At 37.5% G+C, this 24,754-nt stretch overlaps 1 protein-coding gene across 3 annotated transcripts in view; it reads left to right on the top strand.

The window, feature by feature from the left end:
* Epha6 (EPH receptor A6) overlaps nt 1–24,754 on the top strand; it is an 895,033-nt gene that overhangs the window by 750,649 nt on the left and 119,630 nt on the right. For all 3 annotated transcript variants that reach the window (XM_075950396.1, XM_075950493.1, XM_075950569.1), the window contains one exon: nt 12,696–12,905. In XM_075950396.1, coding sequence (XP_075806511.1) covers nt 12,696–12,905 — 210 coding nt within the window. The remainder of the gene's footprint in view (nt 1–12,695; nt 12,906–24,754) is intronic.

The following is a 24,754-nucleotide window of genomic DNA, read 5'->3' as shown; positions in this document are numbered from 1 at the left end:
ACTGGATTTTAACTTTAAACTTTAGTTATAAAAATAGTCCCCCATGGACTGTCTTCTTAAAAGTCACCTATAAGTAGATTGTTTAGAACTCAGAATGCATTTTCCCACAAATATTTCTCTGGAAGATAGCACATACATCCCTAGATAGACCATAAAAGTCTTTCACAGAGTCCAGCAAAAGGATGTAACATTCAATAAGAAATAGAGCTGGGAGTTTTCTGTTAACATGGGAAAGGAATACTTTCTTCTACAAAACCTTCCCTCAGCAAACTTTTCTTCAAGGTATTTCTGTCATATAGCTGTGTCTTCATGTTCATTACCCACATCCTCAAATACTCATTTCTTACTGGGGTAACACAAATCTTCCCCATTTCCTTGTGCCCCAAGGTTAGACCTTTCTCTACTTTTCCACAGCCATTCTTAAGTTTATCTAACCCAGATCTAAGCTCTCATCTCCTCATTTACAAATATCTTAGCACATGGAGTTTGAGAAACTCATACTAGCAGGTTAATCGACAATATAAATCACATTCTTTTTGAAGACTTTTCATCTTTTGAGTGGATTTGTAAGCCCAATTAGTAGAAAAATAGAAATCAAAATGAAAGAAAGGAAAGCACAAAGACTATATGGGTGAAGATATTATAGGAACAATGGTCTACAGAAGACAACGGATAGCTCCTCTTGCTATGCTCTCACAGACTATAATCTTTTATCTCCTATGATCTGAAGACAATCTTGTTTTCTCACAGTAGCACCTGGTAACACAGAAACAGGGGAAAAAGAAGTATACAGTTCCCAGGGTTTATATACCAGTTTTGTAAACCAATACTTTCCTTTTCTTTTTTAAATATAATAGTTTTACTATTATATTTAAATTATTAAATATATTCAAATAGAATTTCTTTTTATTTAATACATTTAATTTTTGAGAACTTCATACATAAGCACTGCATCTAAAATACTCATGCATCTCCCTCTCCTTCCAATTCCTCCCATGTCCCCTCCTTCCTGAATTAACGATCTCTTTTTAATTATTATTGTTACATGTTTTACATATGAATATATGTGTATATACATGAATGCGTATATGCACACTTGCCTGTCCAACCTATTGAGTCCATTTATTTTGCTCAGATATATATGTATCCCAGGCAAACTACTTTGGATTAAACAACTTTTGCACTCCCTATCACTATCACTTCTCTTCCCTGGAAGTGATTGATTTCTTCCCTCTCTCAGCAGCCATTGACCTTTTCTTCTAGATATGGAACCAAGAGGGATTTTTCTTTTCAATGTGGCTTGTCAATGCCTGTTGTCCTCATGCCAATCTTGTTCAGGCAAACATACTGTTGAGATTTCATGGGCTGGTTTTCCCTGTTATATCTGTAGAACACTATCTAGAAGCAGATATCCTGGTCCTCTGAATTGTTATAATCTGTCTTCCCCTTTTTCTGTGGTTTTCCCTGAGCCTTCAGTATAGTTGTTATATAGCAAACATATCAGTTAGGACTGGGCACCACACAGTATTCGATGCTTGAATACAAGGTATTTTTATCTTACTCACTCTCTACTCACTTCTTCCAACTCTTCTAACCTCTAGCATCCTGACCCCATGCCCCAAGTACATAGTCTATTCTCTTGCTTATGTAACTCATCAAATCTGATTAATAATGCTCATTCATATACTCATGCATCAACAGGGGCATTACAAGCCTACCACCATGTGAAAAACTGATTTTCCTCTCCAAGCAGCCAACAACTGTCAATAGTTCCTTGGGTATAGGTGGAACCTTGTCAGCTCTTGCCCTATGCCTGCTAGAATGTGATCTGTGCAGGTCTTATAGAGCCAACCATACCTGCTATGAGCTCATGAGAGCAATAATATGTCATGTCCCGAAGTCGTGTCCTGATCATCCCTACCCTCTGACTTTTGTAATCTTTCAGCCCTCTGTTACTTGGTGGTCCCTGAACAGTGAAGAAAGCATGATATACATGTCCCATTTGTGTCTCAACTCTCCGCAGACCCATGTTCTCTGCACCTAGACTGACTGAGAGTCTGGTTGTTAAATGCCAGCAACTGCAAAAAGGAGTTTCTCAGATGAAAAGTGAGAGCTTCCTGCGTCTATGAATACAGAGTTCCTTATCAGAATGTGGTCAGATACTATGGTCATTTAGCAAAATAATAATGAGAGGGTCCCCTTAGGGTCCATGAGCTCATTGGTCATAGGTTCTTGACAAAAGTCATAGTACATGACATGAGTTTCTTAGAAACCACTTCTCATACAGCCATTTTACAATATAAGTCAGAGTTAGAATATAATAATTTTTCAGGTTTCAGCTAAGCCTTCTAATTGTAATTATGGTTTGGTTTTATATAACATCTTCAATTTTATTATTTATTTATTTTTAAGGTTGTTTCCTGTAAGTACACAATATACTTTGAACACATTCCCACTAGTTCTCACATACTCTTTCCCTTCTCATCTCTCCCCCTCCAACTAGACAGTTTTGCTTATACTTTCATATCTGTTTGTATATGTAACTATATAAAATCTAGGACCAACAAATAGCAGAAAATATGTGAATTTGTCTTTCTGGGACTGTCTTAATTTAGTTACTATGATGATCCATTTGGTGGATCATACAGAATCATATCATACAGAATAACTTCATTCTTTAAAACTGAAAGAAAATTCCACTGTGTACATTTTAAAAGGTTGTAAGCATTTCACATAACCTATAGTAGGTAAACAAAAAAAGATACTCTAACATACACATGAAACAAACTTTAGTAACTTCTTATTAGACCTTAAGGCACTGTCATTATCCAATAATACTTATTGCACCATGTGTGTAATTTATTCATCATAGGAAACCAAGGTCTAGTGCTGAGAATTGGATCCCCTATAAATATGTGTTCAATGAATGATGAGTAATTTTAGTATTCTGCTCAAGAGGACTGACTTGTCATCGACTAGGTAATGTTATCACTCATAGTTAACCTTTCCAGGTCATGAATCACTGGACTGATATACCTTTTATAGAGTACTGCACCTTTTTCAGCAACAACTTAAGAACATTGGTTTATATTATGGTACTCAGATTTTTTTGTAGTTTCTAAGTATATTTTGTTGGTAGTCTCAATATAACCAAGATTCTTCAATAATAATACCCCAAAATATATAACAGAAATAGTGTATGATATTTGTCCCCCCTTTTCTAGTAGCTCTGTAGCAGAGATGTAAAGATCTGTTATTTATAGTCAAAGGATCTTGCTTTTAAAAGTGGAGATAGCTCTGAGTGTAATCAGCATTTCTAAGCCTGTTCATATATGATAATCTTGGGGAAAATCCTAGCAAATATATTTTTCTTTGAAAAAATAGTTCAAGAAATGTATCTTACTGCTTACCAAAGATTTGAATGGCTTCTTTCTCTAAAAGAAAAATGCATTCAACAGTTTAATTCAGTGGGTATTTCTTGAGGATTTATCACTTGCCAGTCCTGGGATAGACCCTTAGAGTGTAAGGATGAACATGACAAGGTAGATCAGTCCTATAAAAATAAATGACTTTCCCAAATCAGTGCTCTCTTCTGTTTGGTTAATCACAGGCTTTGGCAGGCAGCTTCTAAAACTAATCTTGAACTTCATTCAAGCCAATATCTTCCTCTTGGCTTATCCTATTGATTTCTAAACTTATCTCACTGCTTCTACTGTCCACATGAAAATAAGAATGTAACATTCTTCACTTACTATGAAATAATTCCCCAACTTCTCCTCATATTTTGAAAAAACATTTAACTATGATGACTTTCATGGCTCTCCTTGACTTTACCTTCTCAACCTTCTCAGGTCCTCTCTTACTCTCCCCATGTAGCAAATTCCAGCTTCGCTGATTTTCCTTTCTCTTGCCAAATTAACTCATCTTTAATATGAATCATTGGTATGTGCTGAGAACTAGTCACAGGTTCCATTATAAATGCTTTTCTGGACCATTCATATTTGTTTTAGTGTCATTCTTTGAAAGTATCTCACTTATTTTTACTGTTTTATTTTTGTCTCTCAAGTACAGCACCTTTCTTGGTTTGGGGTTTTCATGCTGACCTCTATCAATCCAGCAATCATTGCCCCACAGTAGAACTTTGGTGAATACTGCCCCAGGACATGTAATTATACAAAACACCACTTAGAAGATAAAACTCATCATGAGAAGCTCAGGGGAAGAAAAGCAGGTCAGTAACCCTTGAGGAGGGACTGTTTAAGCCCAGCATATTAGCTGTTACCAGTTTTAGAAGTGAAGTCAATGGACAAAAAGATAAATCAAAATAAGCACAAGGGACCAAAGATCTAAAGGAGAGTCATAATTTCAATTTCATGATGGAAACATTACATATTGTTCTATCACTAAAGATCGCTGACTGAAAAGTGTTAGGCGATGACAGTAACAGTATAAGATTTTTGGTTTTTGTAGGACTTGCACATATTTATCAAAAAGTCAAACTCAACAATCATATCATGACTTTGGACACCATGATATTCTAATCCAATATTTGTTCTGAGTTGAGGTCAGCTACCTCAACTCTAAGAATGAACTTTGAAAAGCTTAATGTGTCTGTGGGTGCAACTCACAGAGAAAGGCCCTGAGCACCATCAAAACAGCTGGAGTTACTGCAGAGATGATGTGACGTGCCAGTGACAGCTTAGATCTAGAGGTTGCTGTGCCCCCAGGAATGAGGGAGGGTGTGATGGAGCTCTCTGCAGCGTTCAGAATAGAAGTCATTATTATGTATAGCTCTCAGAAAACCCTTCCAATCAGGCTCACCCTTCCTGTCAGTTAGAGGATAAATTCCCTGTTTCTCAGCAGTGAGGTTGAGAAAGCAAAGAAAGAACAGTGTAAAAACAAACAGAATTCTAGCTACTAAGTTCCAAATGCATTGTGTAAATATGTCACCTTCTCTTGCCTTCATTTGGATCTGCCTTTCGGGAAGAAACCATATGTCATATAAAAAAATCACACTTTTGTTTTGATTAATCTCCAGCAGGAAGCCCAAAGATATTAAATTTCAGCATTCTCACATTTTTCTCCCCCTCTCGTAAACAATTCAATTGGATTTGAATTAATATTTATCAAGCACTATGCTGTGGATAGTAGCAAGGTGAATGTTGTTACAGAAGACAGAAATGCTATATAAAAGGGGTAAGACTCTTGCCCAGTCTTAAGAAAACAACCTATTTTATACAAAACAATAGGAATGTCATAACAGTAGCAATCAGTACACCCCGAGATGCTAAAAAAGTTTGTTTAAATTCTGTCACTCTTTATTAACCACATACCATACACAAGAAAGCCAAGTCCTGAACGGAATTTTTAAAAGTGATGTTGTCAATGAGTAGAAAAGGGGATATAGATTTTTTTGTTTGGAGAACACAATTACATTGTTTCTGGAGAAAAATATAGCATAGTGCCTCATTTGTGAATAAATGAGGCTATTCTTCTTAGACTGACATAGAATAGAATAGACTTTGTTGAGTTGTCTGGAATGTTCTTCTTTGCTATGTTTTGGCTTAATAGTCTCAGAGATCATTTACAGCATATTTTATTATGCTAAGTAGTACTGCCCACTATCCAAGGCTAGGTGAAGATGAGGCTAGCTCTCTTTCTGACAATCCTAATAAATATGAATGCATGCTCTCTAATTAAGGACTTATTAAGCTTTTATACTCACAATTCCTTTTACCAAGAAACTTTTATATAACTTTAGGCAGGTATGTACATAAAAAAATATCTGTGTAGAAATCAACCAATTACTGGTAACAAATCATTTACTAGTAAGAAATTGTTTATTTAAATCAATTTCTTTGTATATACATGATTTCATTATCTTTTAAAAACAAGAGGAAATTTTTTCACTTATGGGAGGGATGTGGTTATCTGCTCATAAGGAATAAAAACTTGGGGGCTGGATTCATGGCTCAGTAGTTTACAGTCCTTGCTCTTGCAGAGGGTCTCAGCTCAGTTCCTAGTACCCACATGGCTACACACCATTAATAACTCCAGTTTTAAGGACATTTAACCCTTTTCTAACCTCCAAGGCAGCTGGCATGCACATGGCACACACTTATACATGCAGGCAAAGCACTCATACACATAAAATAAGTATATTTTAAAAATAATTAGCTGTTTGTGGTAGGGTGTCAGATCAGAGGGTAAGGTTCTTTCAGAACTAGTGTAATGAAATGAGTTTGAGTCCCCAGCACCCAACCAAAGCCAGATGACATAGTTTCTGTACTCATAGGGCTCCTCTGACAAGATGGGAGGCAGAGAAAAAAAAGAGCATCTTCAGATGCTCACAGACCAGACAACCTGGTGATTACTGACATAACAAGATATCCTTCCTCCAGTAAGGTGGAGGGGAAATCCCTGAGTTGTCCTCTGTTGTTCACAAGGCGTGTCCATGCCTGTACTCACACACTCATCATGCACGTACATATGCACTCATAATACATACATATTATTTTAAAAATAATTAAATATTTTTTAAAAACTTGAAAATGCATTTTAAAATAATTGAATCTATGCTGAATACTTGATAATATGGAACACAGAGCATCATTAATGGCTTCCATAGTTCATCAATATTTTTATTCAGAACTATCAATACTGAGAGTGTTACCTTGCATAAATATGTAATACAAAATAATAGTACATTTAGCAACTGTAGCATGAATAATAAATACTGAGAGACAGTACCCAGGGTTCAAGATAAAGATTAGAAAAGCAAAAGAGTCAAGCCACTAGAGAAGTCTTACCTCTGCCAAGACTAGGCAACTGCATACAGAGTCCTGAATGTCTGTCTTCTCCCATTTTATATTCCCCTTTAGTGCTGGGATTTAAGGCATGTGACTCCCTAGTACTGGGATTTAGGGTGTGAGCCACCACTAACCTGGATCTGTTTCTTCATTGATCTTGTGTAGTTCAGTGTGGCCTTCAACTCATAGAGATGCTTCTTCCTCTGTCTCCTGAATCCTGGTATTAAAGGTGTGTACTACCACTGTCTGGCCTCTAGTGGCTTAGTTTTGCCCTCTGATTTTAAGGCAAGCTTTATTTATTAAAACATAAATAAAATACTACTATTAGCATGCTTTCAGATATTATTAGAAATTCTGTACTTATTCCAAACTAGTATTGATTAAATAATATTCTTTATGAATCTCACCTCGACTCCTCAATTAGAAAATTTTTAACTCAACCATCCTAATACAATGCAATTCAAAAATATACCAATGTGATACTTACGTGCTGAAAAGTTATGCAAGAAAATATTTTCTTTGTTTTCCATGATTAAAGCACTATATTTGCATAACAACAGGAATCTTTACATGTTCAGTAAAAACACTGCAGTTCATAACATGTGAGTCTGGTATCTGAGCTGCTGTATTTCAAGCAGTATCCCTTGGTACTGCGTGGCGTGTATACCGCAAAGTGACAGCACACATGAGTGTTCAGAGCCAGCACAGCAGTGAAGTCTCAACAGTACAACACGAGCAAACACTGCTGGAAATGCCTGGATTTGTCACACAACTGTTTTAAATTAATGTTTGGTCACTGCATAGTCTTAAGCCTTTTACTATTATCAGATATTGCTGAGCCCACACCCAATCACATGATTCCATGTAGAGTTGGGTCTCATAGTTTAGAAAGTTCTACTGTATAGTGTTTATAAATACTAACTCCACCAGTATATGATGGCGATAAAAACTACACTTAGATCCCACAGGGTTTTTTTGGAGGGGGGCATTAAATGGAAAAGTACCCATATCACTGCTTTATAGTGATTTATAAATGTGTACTTTTTCCCCCAGGCCAGTGTGGGAGCAATTAAGATATGCATAACACAAATAATATTCAATTACTTTTGGAGTTTACCTTTTACCTACATGATATTTTATGAACAATGGATGGATGGATGGATGGATGGATGGATGGATGGATGGATGGATGGATGGACAAACAAATGGATGATGAGCTAAGGAGGCAGATTGAAAGATGTAGAAATTGTCACAGGCAATTAGGGTAATAGATTAGCAAAAGAAGATTTGCATTAAAAAACTACCACGTTAGGGTAAGAGACCAGATTGAATGCCCTACATGCTGGGACTTCTGGCACTTTGGAGGCTAATTTTTTTTTTCAGAGTTTCCTGTCTTGAGAATAACCATGGCTACAGAAAGTTGAATACCCAAAGGCCATTAGACTTTCCTGGGTCAGTCTGAATGGGTAATTGATTATTGTAAATACACAAGCCCCAAACCCACCCCTAAAGGCCTGTTTTTTAGTGCATTGTCCTTTAATGTCCCCCATGTCCAGTCTTGCTTTTAGTCTGTCTCACAGAGGTCTAATCAACAACAGGATTTAGGGAAACTAATGCTTCTCTGAAATACCAAGGACGATGCAGATTTCTCTGCATGTGGCAGAGAAGAACTTAATAATAACAATCTATTTTTACTTCAGTGTTACTGTCTTGATTCATATTAGATTCCTGAACTTTTTACCTATTAGAACTTTATAACATTCACAAAAATACAGACCTAGTGATAAAAAATCAGACATATTCCATGTTGTTCTTATGAAAATGGTTTAGATTTTATGGACTCAGTAAGATTTCTTGGCCAATTGAATTAGAAATGATATTAAACCTTGTGTGGTCTCTGAAACAACATGAACAAAGTAGTTCAGATTGCTTTAACACACCAGCATCTCAGTTTTTAGACAACAGTGCTTTACCACTGGTAGAACACAAATTGCCATGCAACTGACAGGAAAGCAGTTAATCAAAGTATCTTCAAATGTTGACAACAGCATTAAAATAAACCCTTAAAATCTCACACACCCAATCACTAAAACATGTGAGTAATTCAAATATTCACCAACCTTAAATGAATGCAAAATGAATAAAATATAACAATGCAGAGATAAAACTCTGATACATGCTACTATGAGAAGGAGTCTCAGAAACATTAGGCTATAACCTGAAAGAAGATAGTCCTAAAAAGCTTCATATTTCTGCTTAGGAAATATTAAGAGTAGGTAAAGACCCATTATGGTAGAAAGTAGGTTTGTAGCTGCTTTGCATAGTAGGATTATTGAGCATAGCAGGGTGAAATGGTCCATAAGAGGTTCTCTTGGGGGTGATTAAAAATATTCTTAAGTTCTATTAGGTTGTGTGCTTCAAAAGGATAAATGTTATGCTATGGGAATTCTGTGTTGCTAAAGCGGTTGAAAAGAATGTGATGCAGTGTTGGGGAAGATATGATAATGACATTTTAAATGGCATTTGGGGGAATGTAAACCAGTGCAGTCATTTGAAGCCCAGTATGGATAATCTTCAGAAAACTAAAATTAGAACTGCCATATAACCCACTCATGGGTTGCAACCTGAAGTACTCTAAGGCAGCATAAAATGGAGACACCCACATGGACCTTCATCCCAGCACTCTTCACAGCAGACCCATCCTAAAGACAGCACAGGAGCCCATGGATGTATGCACAGAAGCAGAAACATGGTATATACAAATAAGGTTCTACTCTTCGGCCATCAAGCAAGAATGAAACCAATGCAATTATTCCAGAATATGGGTGGAATTGAAGATTATCATGCTAAACAAAATTAGCTACTATCAGGATGAGAAAGATGCCTACATTAAGGATCTTAGGTTGTAATCCCAGCACCCATATAAAGGGCAAGGTACAACAATACACACCTGCAAACCTAAAGCTACAGAAGCAGAGCTGGGAGATGGCTCATTGGCCTGTCAATGAAATTGAATCAGCAAATTGCAGGTTCAGTGAGTACCTTGGTCTCAAAAAAAAAAAAAAAAAGAAATTTAAAAATACAACAGCAATAGAAAATATCAAATATCAACGTTACATACACGTGAAGACACACACACACTGACCAGTCTTAGAAACATATTTTCTTTCATATATAAAATTTAAGTAATAGAAGCAAAATGAACAAAAAAAGTATCATTAAAATAGGACTGAATCTATAGAAATTGGTAGGATACCAGTAATCAGAAGGAAAGCAAGTGATATGCATAAATCATAGGATGAGAATTTTCTGGCTCACAATACTATGATCTGGAGGAACTTTTCTTTCTGAGAAATAATTACCTTTTAAGTGTAGCATAATCCTTTCCAGAAAAATAGAGTTAATGTTTTCATTTCTCAACTTTTGAGATTGCTAATAGAAGAGAGGTTGGTAGAACACATGATAGAAGAGGCCGATTCCATCTGACAGTAGACAGTCTATGAAGATGGATTGGGAACATAGAGGGCTAATAACAACAAGCATTTTCTTTGCTGGGTTATCTCTTATACATTAATTAATTATACAGAAGAACCTACTTTAATGGACACACTTGCTGCGAGGAAGTTTCTTTTAAGATAAACTTCCTTTCTCTACTCTGCACTTGACTTTGGAGATATAATCTGAGACATAGGGACACATAAAATGATATGATAAGGCCAAGTTTGTACCATTGGTATGTAAGCTTATTATTCTGAATAACCAATGGGACAGCATCAAGGAGGAAGCTGCCGAACTGGGAGAAACGTAGTGAGTCTCATCACCCTTGTATTTAAGCTATTCTGTGATTTATATCAAATATTCATGACAAACAGCTTGTACAGAAAAATTTAAATGTCCTTATATGTGGTTGTATTATATATGTCAATATACCCTTTATATATCCACTTTTAATATCACTCATAAAACAATTTGGCCTGGTGTATGAAAATGACTTGAATCTTTTATGCTAGCTCTGTAACTCTTTGATGACAACAGTTTCCAAACAATTAGTATGTTAATATGCATTATTTTTACCTGTATTTGCATCTGACATCGAGACAGCTATCTGCATTTGACTTTGCTGTACTTGCATTTTGCACACAATACTGTTAGACTGCTTTCTTTACTCTTTTATACATTATGCATTGTTTTTAACTCTAGGTGAGTGGATAAGATGCTATGTGTTGATTGTTATGTAACACTGCCCTGCCTGGCTTATTAGTCACATCGTGGTATTTAGCGTAATTCTTCTAGCCATGAGCCAAAATACCTTCTTTCCAGTCAATTGCTAACACTTTTAAAAATATTTTTCGAATATACTTGAAAAAATCTAGTTATTTTTGTTTACTTGTGTTTTTCTGTTTTGTCTGCAGCTTTCCTAAACCCATTTCTTGTTTAACATATCTTTGTTTTTTCTGAATGACCTAGGCTGATTGCCATTGTCCACAGTATTTCTAGTTACCACATGAGTTTCTCCCAATCGCAGGTTTTGCTTCTCTTCTGCCTGCCTGTGCAGCCCCAGCAAAGCTTACAGCTATGGAAGGCCCATTGTGTATTCTCTGCAGCCGTTTCTCTCATACCATTTTACTTCAGTTTGTTCTTGTTTAAAAAGAAGAAAAGTCTTTGACATCATTTTCTCTGGAGGTCGACTTGACTGGCTGCCCTCTATCTGTGTTTAGTTCTTCATCACCCCTAGTTAGCTTTTATTCCTCCTTTAAATGTCAGGCAAGGGTCTTGCATTGTGTTAGGAAGACAAGCAACTGTCAGTAGAATTGATGCATACCTTCAAAAGAACCTGAACAATAAATCCATGGTTTACCGCCTCCCATTTCCCTCCCCCTCCCCCGTCAAGTCCCCCTCCCTCGTCAGCCCAAAGAGCAATCAGGGTTCCCTGCCCTGTGGGAAGCCCAAGGACCGCCCACCTCCATCCAGGTCTAGTAAGGTGAGCATCCAAACTGCCTAGGCTCCCACAAACCCAGTACGTGCAGTAGGATCAAAACCCATTGCCATTGTTCTTGAGTTCTCAGTATTCCTCATTGTCCGCTATGTTCAGCGAGTCCGGTTTTATCCCAGGCCTTTTCAGATCCAGGCCAGCTGAGTTCCCGATAGAACATCCCCATTGTCTCAGTGTGTGGGTGCACCCCTCGCGGTCCTGAGTTCCTTGCTCGTGCTCTCTCTCCATCTGCTCCTGAATTGGACCTTGAGATTTCTGTCCGATGCTCCAATGTGGGTCTCTGTCTCTGTCTCCTTTCACTGCCTGATGAAGGTTAATATTCAGGAGGATGCGAGGCAGTGGCGGGGAGGAGGCAGAAATCTTTAATAAATAAATAAATTAATTAAAAAAAAGAGGGGTGGGCAGGCGGGGGAGGTGCTGAGATATGGCTCAGTGGCTAAGAGCACTGGCTGTTCTTCCAGAGGTCCTGAGTTCAATTCCCAGCAACCACATGGTGGGTCACAGCCATCTATATGAGATCTGGTATCCTCTTCTGACCTGCAGGTATACACACAGGCAGAACACTATATACATAATAAATAAATGAAATAATAAAAATAAATAAATAAATAAATAAATCCATGGTTTAGCCAGGTGGTGGCGGCACATGCCTTTAATCTCAGCACTCAAGAGGCAGAGGCAGGTGAATCTCTGTGAGTTCAAGACCAGCCTGGTCTATAAAGCGGGTACCAGGAGAGGCTCCAGAGAAACCCTGTCTCAAAAAAAAAAAAAACCATATATACATATTCATATATAAATATATATACATATATGTAGTCATGGCTTAATTTATTGCATATACACTTGAACATTGTATTAATATCAGTCAACTAACAGGTATAATTCTCTCACAGAAACATGATGGTCACTTCACTGTCATCCAGTTGGTTGGCATGCTGCGGGGCATCGCATCAGGCATGAAGTATCTTTCTGATATGGGATATGTTCATCGAGACCTAGCAGCCAGGAATATATTGGTGAACAGCAACTTAGTGTGCAAAGTCTCTGATTTCGGTCTCTCCCGAGTACTGGAGGATGATCCGGAAGCGGCTTATACAACAACTGTGAGTTCCATGCCCTGTCCAATCACCGTGCTTATTTTTAGTTCTCTAACACGATTAGAATAATTGTTTGTGTTTCCCCACTCTCGTGTTTTCACTTTTTATTTTTTCTAAGTAATGTGTTACTTAGTTAAAAGTATTTGTTATTTTTCAAGGCTTGGAATCTTGTTAGGGGCAGGTTGGAGGGGGAGAATAACAAAAGAGACACCTTGATTGGGGTATATTTCGGGATTGGGGGATACCTGGTACCAGGGAGATTCCAAGGAGTCCACAAAGATGACCCCTAACTTCCCTAATTGCTATCAAAGATGCTCTATCCAATAACTGAGCTTTGAGTGTCTTGCAGAAGAAAGGAAAGAGGGATTGCATGAGCCATAGGGGGTGGGGTAAGGATGGCGGGACTAACAGAGCTCATGGACCCAGGACCCACAGTTACGGAGCCTGCATGGGACTGACCTAGGTGCTCTGCATGTGTGTGACAATCCTGTAGTTTGGTCTCCTGGTAAGGCTTCTAACAACGAAAGCAAGACCTCTCCCTGGCACTTAACTGGCGTTTCATAACCTGTTCCCCATGCTGGATTGCCTGATGCCAACTTGATGTAGAGGGAGAAGCTAGGTCCTGACTCGATCTGATGTGCCATGCTTGGTGCAAGCCCATGGAGGCCTTTCTCTTTCTGAATGGAGATGGGGAGAAGCCTATGGGGAGAGGGGTAGATGAGAAAGAGGAGGGGACTGGAGGGAAGGAGGGAGGGAAAACTGGTTGGTATGTAGAATAAATGAAAAGAGTGTTATTTTAAAAATAAATAAAAAGAGCTCTGAAAAAAATTATATAATGTCAAATTCACCATGAATATCTTAAATATTTCTGAATGTTCCAAGCCAATCCACTGGATTCATCTCCTTGGATACTGTTTGGAAGAATTTAATCTTACCATCTTTATTGAAGTATGTTAAAGCTGTTGATTTTTAATTGTGACTGTCATCACTTGTTTATTAAAATTCTCACCAATGCTTCACTTGAGATTTAAATCAGCTTCAGTGAAAAAGCAAGTCTATGAATCTATTCAAAACATATTTACTCTTTCTCCCTTCTTAACATTGCAAATAATTTTTGAATGGCAACCTATTAATTAATCCTCCGTTATTTCATTTTCTATTCAATATTTTGAAATTTCAAATTTGAGGTAGATGGAAGTTTGATATCTTAATAAAAAATTGTGCCCTTATGATTTTTGGAATGTTTTATGATAATTTGTCAGCATTTTCTCAGTTTTAATATGAAATAGAGTTCTATAGAAAATAGATTAATCTCCAAGTCTGATATATAAGGTACAGGCATTCATTGATCCTTTAGTTTAACCAAAAACTTTTTAAAAATAAAAATTCATAGAACTTGGAAATACATTAGTCATTTTTGGGGAAAAAGGTGTATTTTAAACTCCATTTTCTTTTTAGAAAATACTGTAGCTATTTTTATTTTTCTTTTATTTTCTTTCTTCATTATTGTTATTTATTTACTTTTTGTTTTAAAGTTTCCCCTGCCTCTTCTCCTTTTAATCCCAGTCCTGTCTCCCCTCTCTTCCCCCAATGCCACCATCCATGTCTCCTCCACTGTTTCTCTTCAAATACTGACTGGTCTTCCATGTTGATCAGCAGGGTATATCAAGCTGCAGTAAGACTGGTTCTTCCTCTTTTATTAATGCTGGATGAGGCAATGCAATAGGAGGAATGGGTCCCAAAAGCAGGCATCAGAGTCAGAGACTCTCAGTTAGTAGTCTCACGAGAGCACATCACACAAGTGTAACATAAACGCAGAGAGGTCAGTCCCATGCAGGTTCCCTGGTTGTCGTTACAGTCACTGAGACCCTTTATGAGCCCAGGTTAGTTGGTTCTGTGGGTTGTCTTGTGGTGTCCTTGACCCTTTAGCTTCCTACAGCCCTTCTCCCTCTTCCATAAGATTCTCCAAGCCCAGCCTAATGTTGGGCTGTGGGTCTCTGTATCTATTCCAATCAGTTGCAGTTGCCTCTCTGACAGCAGTTGGGCTAGGCATCCATCTATGAGCATAGCAGAATATCCTTAGGAATCATTTCAGTGTTTTTTTTTCTTTGCCAGTCATGTTTGGTTCTATCTAAGATCTCTAGAGGATCCCACCTCTGGTTCCTGGCCCTTGGGGTGAGCTCCCCAGGGTATGGGTCTCCAGAAGGGCTCATTATCAGTTGGTCACTCCTCCATTTTCTGTGTTATATTTACCCGGCACATCTTGTAGGCAGGATAATTGTAGGTCAAAGAGTTTCTGGTTGGTCTGGTGTCCCAGTCTCTCCTCTGGAAATTTTGCCTGGTTATAGGAAAAGAACAGTTCAGTCTCTGTATCCCTGTTAGAAATATTTTCTAACGCAAGCCCTCTGTTAATGCAACAATCCCAAGCAAGCCAAATCACAAAAAGCAAAATTAAAGATATCCAGGTTTACTGGGACTCCTCTTGCGCTCTCAGGAGGCCTCAGGGAGCAGTTTAAATAGATTGGGGGGAATGGTCCTGACCTCCACTGGGGAGGGGTCAAGGTTTGGCAGACACCTTGCCCCTTCTTGGGGGGGGTGTCAAAGTTGGCAGACACGGGGGCAGGGCCTCCAAAGATGGAGGCCAGAGACCAGGATTTACAATCCTGTATTGCTAGGAGTCTTAGCTAGGGTCACCCTCATAGGTTCCTGGAAGTTCCCATTGCTTTAGGTTTCTAACTCATCCCAGAGATGTCCCCAGATTTTGGTTGTCTCTCCTAGTACTCTCTGTCCATCTTTTCCCCCGACATGATCCCTCCTGTTCCCATCCCCATTGCCCCTTCCAGCCTTTCTCCATGTCCACTAGCAAAGTCCATTCTTTTTACCCTTCACAATAAGATTCATGAGCCCCACCCCTTTGAGCCCTATTTATTACTGAGCTTCTCTGGGTCAGTGAGAAGATGGAAGGAAAGAAGGAACGAAGGAAGGGAGGGAGGGAGGGAGGGAGGGAGGGAGGGAGGGAGGGAGGGAATAAGGGAAAGAAAAAATGAAGTATAATATATTAATATTATATATTAATATTAGTATAATAAAATATTCATAATTTGATTACTTCCCTTTATAATGGGCATGGAATTCAATACTAAAATAATGAGGCCAATTCTTTTAAAGTCAGTCTTGTGCTTCCCATAAATTTGATACATTTAGTGTTTTTATGGGAGTCTAAACAGGAAATACAGTGATAACAAAGATTAGTAGCCTAAACAAGGCTTTATAAACTGGCAAAGACAGTATCATGACATAAAAATATATAGACACACTGTCTTAGGGTTTCTCTTGCCATGAAGAGACACCATGACGGTGGCAACTCTTACAAAAGAAAAACATTTAATTGAGGGGCCTCACATTTTCAGAGGTTTAGTCCATTACTATCGTGGTGTGACATGGTGCTTGAGAGGGAGCTGAGAGTCCTACATCTTGACCTGAAAGCAACAGGAAGTGCTCTGTCTTCCACACTAGGCATTAAATGAGTATAGGAGACTTTACAACCCACCTCCACAGTGATACACTTCCTCCAATAAGGCCACACCTACTCCAACAAAGCCATACTTGCTAATAGTCTCACTCTCCTTGGGAAATGTCCTTCAAAACACTACACACACTTTTAGATGACTTTTCCCATAAAGAAAGAAAATGGGAAAGCAAAAACATATTTAAATGTAAATGTGTGGACAGACTGTCCATACTTCTGCCCACAGTTTAAAATGGAGCCCAGGAGAAGTAATGGGGGGTCACATTCTTCAACAATAATTAAGGTTCTTGAATGGAACTCCAAGGAATTTGAAGATTTTTCTATAGCAACTAAGAAAAAGCCACTGATTTTCACAAATACAAGAACAAAAAAGCAGATTCATGCTGTAGATGTTGCTGACAAGAACAAAGAAAGAAATGAAGGGTTAAAGGATAAGAGAAATTAGTAGTAGAATTTCATGTAGGCAGTATTGCTACAGACTCAAAGGCGCATATAGGTTTAATGCATATAGTAATGGCAGCTAGAATAAAAAGGAAAAGAAAGGATTGAAATCATTATGACCATATAATTTTCAAGATTCAATAATTAAAGGGGCATGGATGATATAGAAAAGAAGGAATTATTAGAAGTAGATTTAGCAGCTAGTCATTGAGAGGCATTATTAATCATACATAAACCCCTATTAAAGATGCCCTAGATGCCAGCATTCCGCCACCATAAATTAGATTTTGTTTTCTTTTTCTGTCAATATATGTACTATTGCCTGACTATTTGTAAATGTTTTTATAATGTACATAAGAAGATGGTTGGAACAAAAACAGATCTATAAAATACTTAAAAATAGGAAGGCACCGTGGTCAAAAACCTATGTACAGTTTTGACTTAATTTCCAGACAAAAGTTCTTTCTAACTGTACACTACACCAATTCTAGTTCTTCCTAATCAAATGGAGACCAAATAAATGTTTCTAAAATAAATACATTAAAAAAATTAAAAAACAGATTACAACAAAAAGCAATGAGAATTTACTAAATACAGCATAGACACGGAGAATCCAGTGCTGACCATGGCACTGAACTAGTCCACAGGCATCCAGAAAGCAGAATGTCTATGCAATCCTGAATGGCCACACCAGAAAGAGAAGTGAGCGAAGAAGTTACCTTACCATAAATGAACAAATTCCTTAGAGCCCTATTTAAAATCAGTATGCCTACAATATATGTCAATATTTCAGCATTATAAAATTAAATAATGTAGGTTAAAGGATGAGTTTTATAATTAAATGTAACTAGACACTCTCATGTTTGTCCCTATGCTTATGTGTTTATTGGTCCTGATTCATATCTAAGGTGTCATTTAATCTGCACTCAACACCATTTATTATAGAACTACCATATTGGGTTCTCTTTAATGAACCAACTGTGGAGTGGGTTCAGATTACATCTTTCTCTGTAGAAAATAACAAAGATTGTTATACTATGTCCAGTCTCCAAAAAATAAAAGTACACATATTACTTATACCCTTTGAATCCTGAACTAGTGTATAATCTAATTTATATATATATATATATATATTAGTGTATACATCTAATTATATATATATATATATATACACACACACACACCTAATTGTCTGAGTCGAGCAATACAAGGCATGGACACATATCATAAGTAGGTTTGTGGTTTACGAATAGACAGCAGGGCACAAAAGTTTCAATTCATTGTGTGGGATATAGAAAGCCTCCCAGGGTAGATAGAATCTTGACTGGAAAGGTCCTCCTTTACTGTCACTGAGAAACATTGAAAAGTAGGCAAGTCTAGGTTATATACCTTAGGGTACCTGATTTAATAGCCAAAGCTTTCATGGAAATCATTCATCCAAGGAAGAGAGAAACAACACTCATGCTTGCTTCCTGGGAATTCCTCCCCCAGATCTAGATAACACATTCCTTGAAGTTACTACATGACTAGAAGAAGTAGGCAGGTTCATGTTGTTTGAGACAATATCTGTCTATCAGGGTACTTACATTCACAGAACTTTGTACTGTAATTCTTCAGAACTAAAAGCAAGAAGAGGAGCTAACTCGATGATTGCAATACACTCTAGAAAACTATCTCCACTAGTCACATAGCCTGACGGTGAGAACACATACAAAGCTGCATGGAGACAGAGCCAAGAATAACCAAGTGCAGCATATAATAGGATGCATATTTCTGAAGACATAAAGAGTGGACAGTGCAGCTTAAATGGAACTATAGTAATAGCTGCTGCTTCTGTAAAGCACTTAAACCCTGGGCTAAAATACATCAAGCCTCTGCTAAGGGACCTTGGGACCTGGTAATGACAGTGAAATCAAGAATTTTGTGCAATGTAGGCCAAAGAGAGAAGGGAATAAATTGTAAAAATAGTGTCTTGACAAGAACTAAGCCGTGCTTTTTGATGCCAATTCTGTGAAAAAAAAATCATGTTTTTAGAAGAGTTAGTGATTATGACCCTTACTCAACAATGCACATGAAATTATCATTTTGAATCGTTAATCTACTTAGAAATTATTGACCCTTTAAGGTTTTTTTTTTTTCCATTTGATAAATGGTGTACTGTCTGGCTAAAATTTAAGTGCTGAAAAATTTCTTCCATTTCTAAAATCTGACACATATTCACATGGACAACTGCTTTATAACTAGTCCAAAAAAGGTACCCTAGCTCATTTGAATATTGCTAGGCAACCACATCTTATACTTATATTGAAAATGCTAAGCTTCTTTGCTTTCACATATGGAAATAAGGTCTTATTTACCTTATAAAGTACATTAAAAGATATATTTTGGCTCACATTAATATTTTGTAAGAAAATTTTATTTAAAATATAATTGTAGTGTAATTTTTAACTTGATAATGATTTCTGTTACAATTGCAAAGATTAAAGCAGCATGTAGGAATAAATATATAATGCCTAGAAAAAAATTATAGTTTCTTGATTACTATTTTTCATATTATCTGAGGCAAATTTTTGTTTTTGTTTTTCTTCAGCAACAGTAATCACGTATCGGTAATTTCCTTATTGGAATATAAAACATTGCAATATACAACACTCAATAATTAGATTTCTATTAGCAATCTTAGTTTGGTAAATTTGCCTTTGTATGCTCCCTTTCCATATCATATAAGAAAATATGAAAAATGTCAAATCTACTCATCTAAAAAGAAATGGCTTATACCCAACATGTAGATAATTATAACTCATAGCATAATAGCTTGATAGAAATATGAACTCTTTACCTAATTCAAGTGTTTATGAACTTTCTTGACTTTTTGTATTAACTTTTAAATCTTGAGATTGCCCTTTTAAACAGTAAGAATGCTTATTGCAAGGATAAATTAACAAAATTTTCCAATATCTGGGCATAAATTTATAATCCCAGAATTTAGCAAATTTGGGTAGCCTGTCTCAAAGAAACCAACAAAACAACACAATATTGTCCTTTTCAATTCTGCCTAGAAGTACATTAATCTAAAATGAATAACTGATTTTTTCCTGGAGCTTTGCTAAAGCTTTTAGTAAAACATATGTTCCCTCATTGGTGTGTTTTAAATTAAATGTTTGCTATTGAATGTTTCTTGAGAAAATATAAAGATTCCTACTGTAACAAATATTCTTTACTTATTAAGTTCAGCAGATAAAACTTACTTCTCTGACATCACATCAAGACACTTCCTCTTCATTAGAACATGATGGAGAGACTGACTCTAGCCGAAGAATAGTTTCTATTTCATGTTTTAGAGCTTTGCTGAGCTAAAAATGTAGTAGATAAGAAAGTGTTGGACGCACAGCAGATACTTGATGGGGGAGTGTCATATATCAATCTGTTGATTTCGTTGGTTAAGCAATAAAGAAACTGCTAGGCCCATTTGATAGGCCCACCCTTAGGTGGGAGGAGTAAACAGAACAGAACGCTGGGAGGAAGAGGAAGTGAGGTCAGACTCGACAGCTCTGCTCTCCGGAGCAGACGCTTCAGAGAGACACCATGCTACCTGCTCCAGGGAAGACGCACGCTATGAAGCTCCGACCCAGGATGGACTTAGGCTAGAATCTTCCCGGTAAGCGCACCTAGGGGCGCTACACAGATGATTAGAAATGGGCTAAATTAATATGTGAGAATTAGCCTAGAAGAGGCTAGATAGGAATGGGCCAAAGCAGTGTTTAAATGAATACAGTTTGTGTGTAATTATTTCGGGGCATAAGCTAGCCGGGCAGGCGGCTGGGGGTTGGGGACACAGCCCCGCCGCCGCTCATATTACTACAAATGGCGCCCAACGTGATGGACTAAACCCACTTAAAAAACCTGAGAAGGCTTAAAAATAATGGAGAGAGAGTTTAACACAGATTTTTGCTGTTTGTTCGTGGCGTGCCGTAGAGAGATTTCCTGATTCAGCAACAGCAGCAGAAAAAAAGCTGCGTTATTTTAAAGTGTGGCTTCCTGGGGCTTTGCCACCAGTGCAAACTCTGGCTTTATGTTGTGTTCCCACTTGGGATCGGAAGGAGAGTGCTCTGAGACCGTGCTGATGGCTCTCAGCGCTCCCCGCCTGCAGCCGAATCAGGCTTAGGCAGGCGGAAAAGCATGGTAGATGCTAAAATGGATGGGGGAAAACCATGATGCCTCAATAATCCTACACCAAGTGCTGTAGGCACCTGAGCAAAGCTGGGAAAAAGAGAAATAGTCTTCCCTAGGGAAGAGGCCAACAACAGATTATTCAATACCAAACGGTGAGCCTGAAAACCTACATACGAGTGACATTGTAGAGACTGAGCTGGTTATATTTAGGAATATATCTACATACATATATGCATGTGACAACAATTAATTTTAAAAAGAGAATATGAATTTGAAAGAGAGAGCTATGAAAATATATGGGAGGGTTTGGAGGGAAGAAAGAGAAGGGGGAAATGTTGTAATTACATTATGCTCTCAAAAATAAAAGAAACAGTAGTCCTCATTGTCCGCTATGTTCAGCGAGTCCGGTTTTATCCCAGGCTTTTTCAGACCCAGGCCAGTTGGCCTTGGTGAGTTCCCGCTAGAACATCCCCATTGTCTCAGTGTGTGGGTGCACCCCTCATGGTCCTGAGTTCCTTGCTCTTGCTCTCTCTCCTTCTGCTCCTGATTTGGACCTTGTGATTCTACTGAGAACTCAAGAACAATGGCACTGGGTTTTTGATCCTACTGCACGTACTGGCTCTGTGGGAGCCTAGGCAGTTTGGATGCTCACCTTACTAGACCTGAATGGAGCTGGGTGGTCCTTGGACTTCCCACAGGGCAGGGAACCCTGATTGCTCTTTGGGCTGACGATGAAGGGGGACTTGATTGGGGGAGGGGGAGGGAAATAGGAGGCGGTGGCGGGGAAGAGACAGAAATCTTTAATAAATAAATAAAATGTGATTGACAATAATTCTACTTAACAATTAAAAAAATAAAAGAAACAAATTTTAAAAAAATTGTATTTCTAGAAACTAATGGGTTCGACATATTACACCAAAATACCAGGAAATTAACCTGCAACAATGTACCTGAAAGGACAACAAAGCTTTAGCAGAGTATAGAGGTGGAGACATGACCCATTGTGAGTGAGCAGGCTGGGAAAAGTAAAACTTTAATGGTGACTGTGGAGAGTTGGTGGAAGAGGACATGACACCTCAGAATGTAGGACTGAGATGACCGGATGGCAGCAAATCTTCATCAAAATAGAAACAGAAGCCAATGCAGCTGCAGAGAAACGATCATCCAAAGATGGGTCAGGGGCAAAGTGTTTGCCTTGTCTGTTTGGAACCCTGGGTTCAATCCCAATGAACCTAAATAAACAGCATAGAGAAAATAGTCATTTCTTAAAGAACTCTCACCTCTGAAGCTTAGGAAACAGTAGCTTATGGTAGTTCTAGGGCTCTTCGTAGACAGGGAATAAAAAGATTTAACTATTCATTTACAGGAAGAAAATGACCTAGACCACAAGACTAGTGTTTCAGGTTAGGTAGGACAATCTAAATCAGATGTATTCATAGGAAGTTGAGCAGTACTTGGGAAAGTATCTCACTTTTTTATTTGTGGGGACTAAGTACTGTAAAAAAGGCATCCTCAGAGTAATTCTTCCATCTATTCAATGTGTGTGTTAAAGGATAACACTTTAAGGCTTCAGAACTGGAAGAAAATCTTCACAGTAAGAATCTGATAAGAGCCTATCATTTGGTTCAAGAGTGAATAGTTAATTTGGTTCTTTTAATTTTTGTTTTTGCCCTAAGGTAATATATCACTTCAGGTTCATGTACATCCTAGATGATAAGAAATTTATTAATTCTTGACTTTTTAAATGTTTATTGCCTTTAGTTATAATTTATTTATTTGGAGTCAGAGGATAAGGCCCCAAATATCTTTACTTGCTGAACCATCTCCCTGGCCTCTCTTTTCAACATCTTCTCAGATCTGTCCAGGAAGTATACTGGTTGACCATAGCAGCTGGTAGTGATTGTGAGTAGTAAGGTAAAGGCGTAAGTCACAAATAATCCCACACCAGTTTGAAATTATGATTAATACAATGGTTATTTATTTAAGGAGGGAAAAAACTTACAGATCACCGTCCCAGACAACAGTCCTCTGCGCAATCAGGAAGGGAGCCTAGTCTCCAGAAGCGGAGAAGGAAGCCAGAGAGCAAGTGGAGGGCAGTGGCAGCTTTTTTAAAGGGAGAGAGACCATGACCCAATGGGCTGGTATCTCAGCAGCTATTGGCTGAAGGAGCTGAAGAAGCTCCCAACAATAAGGCCATGAAAAGACAGAAGTATTGAAACTCTTATCATATTGCCCTCAACAAAGCCACCAGTTACTTCTCTTTTGTCACAGCTAACCACTACCTGGTGGTTATGCCTGGGTATACCTGGGACAACCCTTACTATAAGTATAATGAACTGAAAATTCATTTTCATACAAAGAAATCAATGTAATAAACCCTGAAGGTTTACAGAAGTGGATTAAGATATTCATAAGCAAGGAAGAAAATCCTGCTTTTTTAAATCTCTGAAAATGTATACCAAATTGCTTTGAGCACAAAAGGATACCTACAACAGGAATAGGATCTAAAACAGATGGCGCTCAATATCACAGAATGCATATTTTAAGGGAAAGGGAACCAGTGCTTATTTTTAATATTTTTAAATTAAAATGCAATTGCATCATTTCCTTCCTCCATTGTTTCCCATGAAATTCCCTTAGACCCTCAGAAAACCATGGCCTCTTCTTATTTGTGGTTACAGATAGATAGATGATAGATGATAGATAGATAGATAGATAGATAGATAGATAGATAGATAGATAGATAGATGATAGATATGATAGAGATGAAAAATAGAGATATGTGTGTATATATATGTATATGTGTTTGCATATATATTTCTAAATATCTAAGTACAACAAAGTGTGTATAATGTTATTAGGGACCTAGAAATCCAATACTTCTGAGCTTTTAATAGGGCAATCTACAATTTGCAGCAATATAAAACACTATGAAAAATTTAAGGACATTAGGCCAAGTGAAATAATACAGGCACAGAAAAAAAATACAGCATCATCTCTCTCTCTCTCTCTCTCTCTCTCTCTCTCTCTCTCACACACACACACACACACACACACACACATATATATATATAAATTAGTTCAGATCACAGAAGTAGAGAGTAGAACAGTTGTTGTCAGAAGCTACAAAATATAGAGCTGGGAAAATGTTGTCCAGAGAATATAAAGTTTCAGTTGGTCAAGCGAAGATCTGTAATCTAATGAAAAGTATGTTGTCTACAGGAATAATACTGTAATTTAGAGATAACATTTAATATGAGGGTAGAGTTTAATTCTTCACAAAAGAGAAAAGAGTGAAAGTGTGTGAGTTTGTTTTCTTATAGTGGCCATTTCATGTAGATGAGTTCACAATATATATGAAAACATACACACACACATATATATATATACATGTATGTGATTTATTTGCCATTTAATTCAATAAGTTTGTAGGCGGAAAAGGTTCTTAGATTTGTGAACAAGACAGGCATTAAATAATCATGGTTTTGAATCATTGTAACTGACATCTTATATATGAATATGTAATAAGCCTACTGTGTGTCAGGCACTGTTCTAGGCACAGCAGATTTTCCACCAAACTAGTTATTCTCATGGGCTTTGCAGTTTTGAGTATGTTGAAATGAGTGTAATTTTTAAACAAAAATAATTGTATGCAATGATAGGTATAAAATAAGAATAATCACAATAAATGCCTTGGAAGACATGGTCAGAA

The sequence above is a fragment of the Microtus pennsylvanicus genome, chromosome 1 (assembly GCF_037038515.1).
Source record: "Microtus pennsylvanicus isolate mMicPen1 chromosome 1, mMicPen1.hap1, whole genome shotgun sequence".
NCBI lineage: Eukaryota > Metazoa > Chordata > Mammalia > Rodentia > Cricetidae > Microtus > Microtus pennsylvanicus.
Note: the sequence above shows the minus strand (reverse complement) of the source record. Positions and strands in the feature narration are given on the sequence as shown.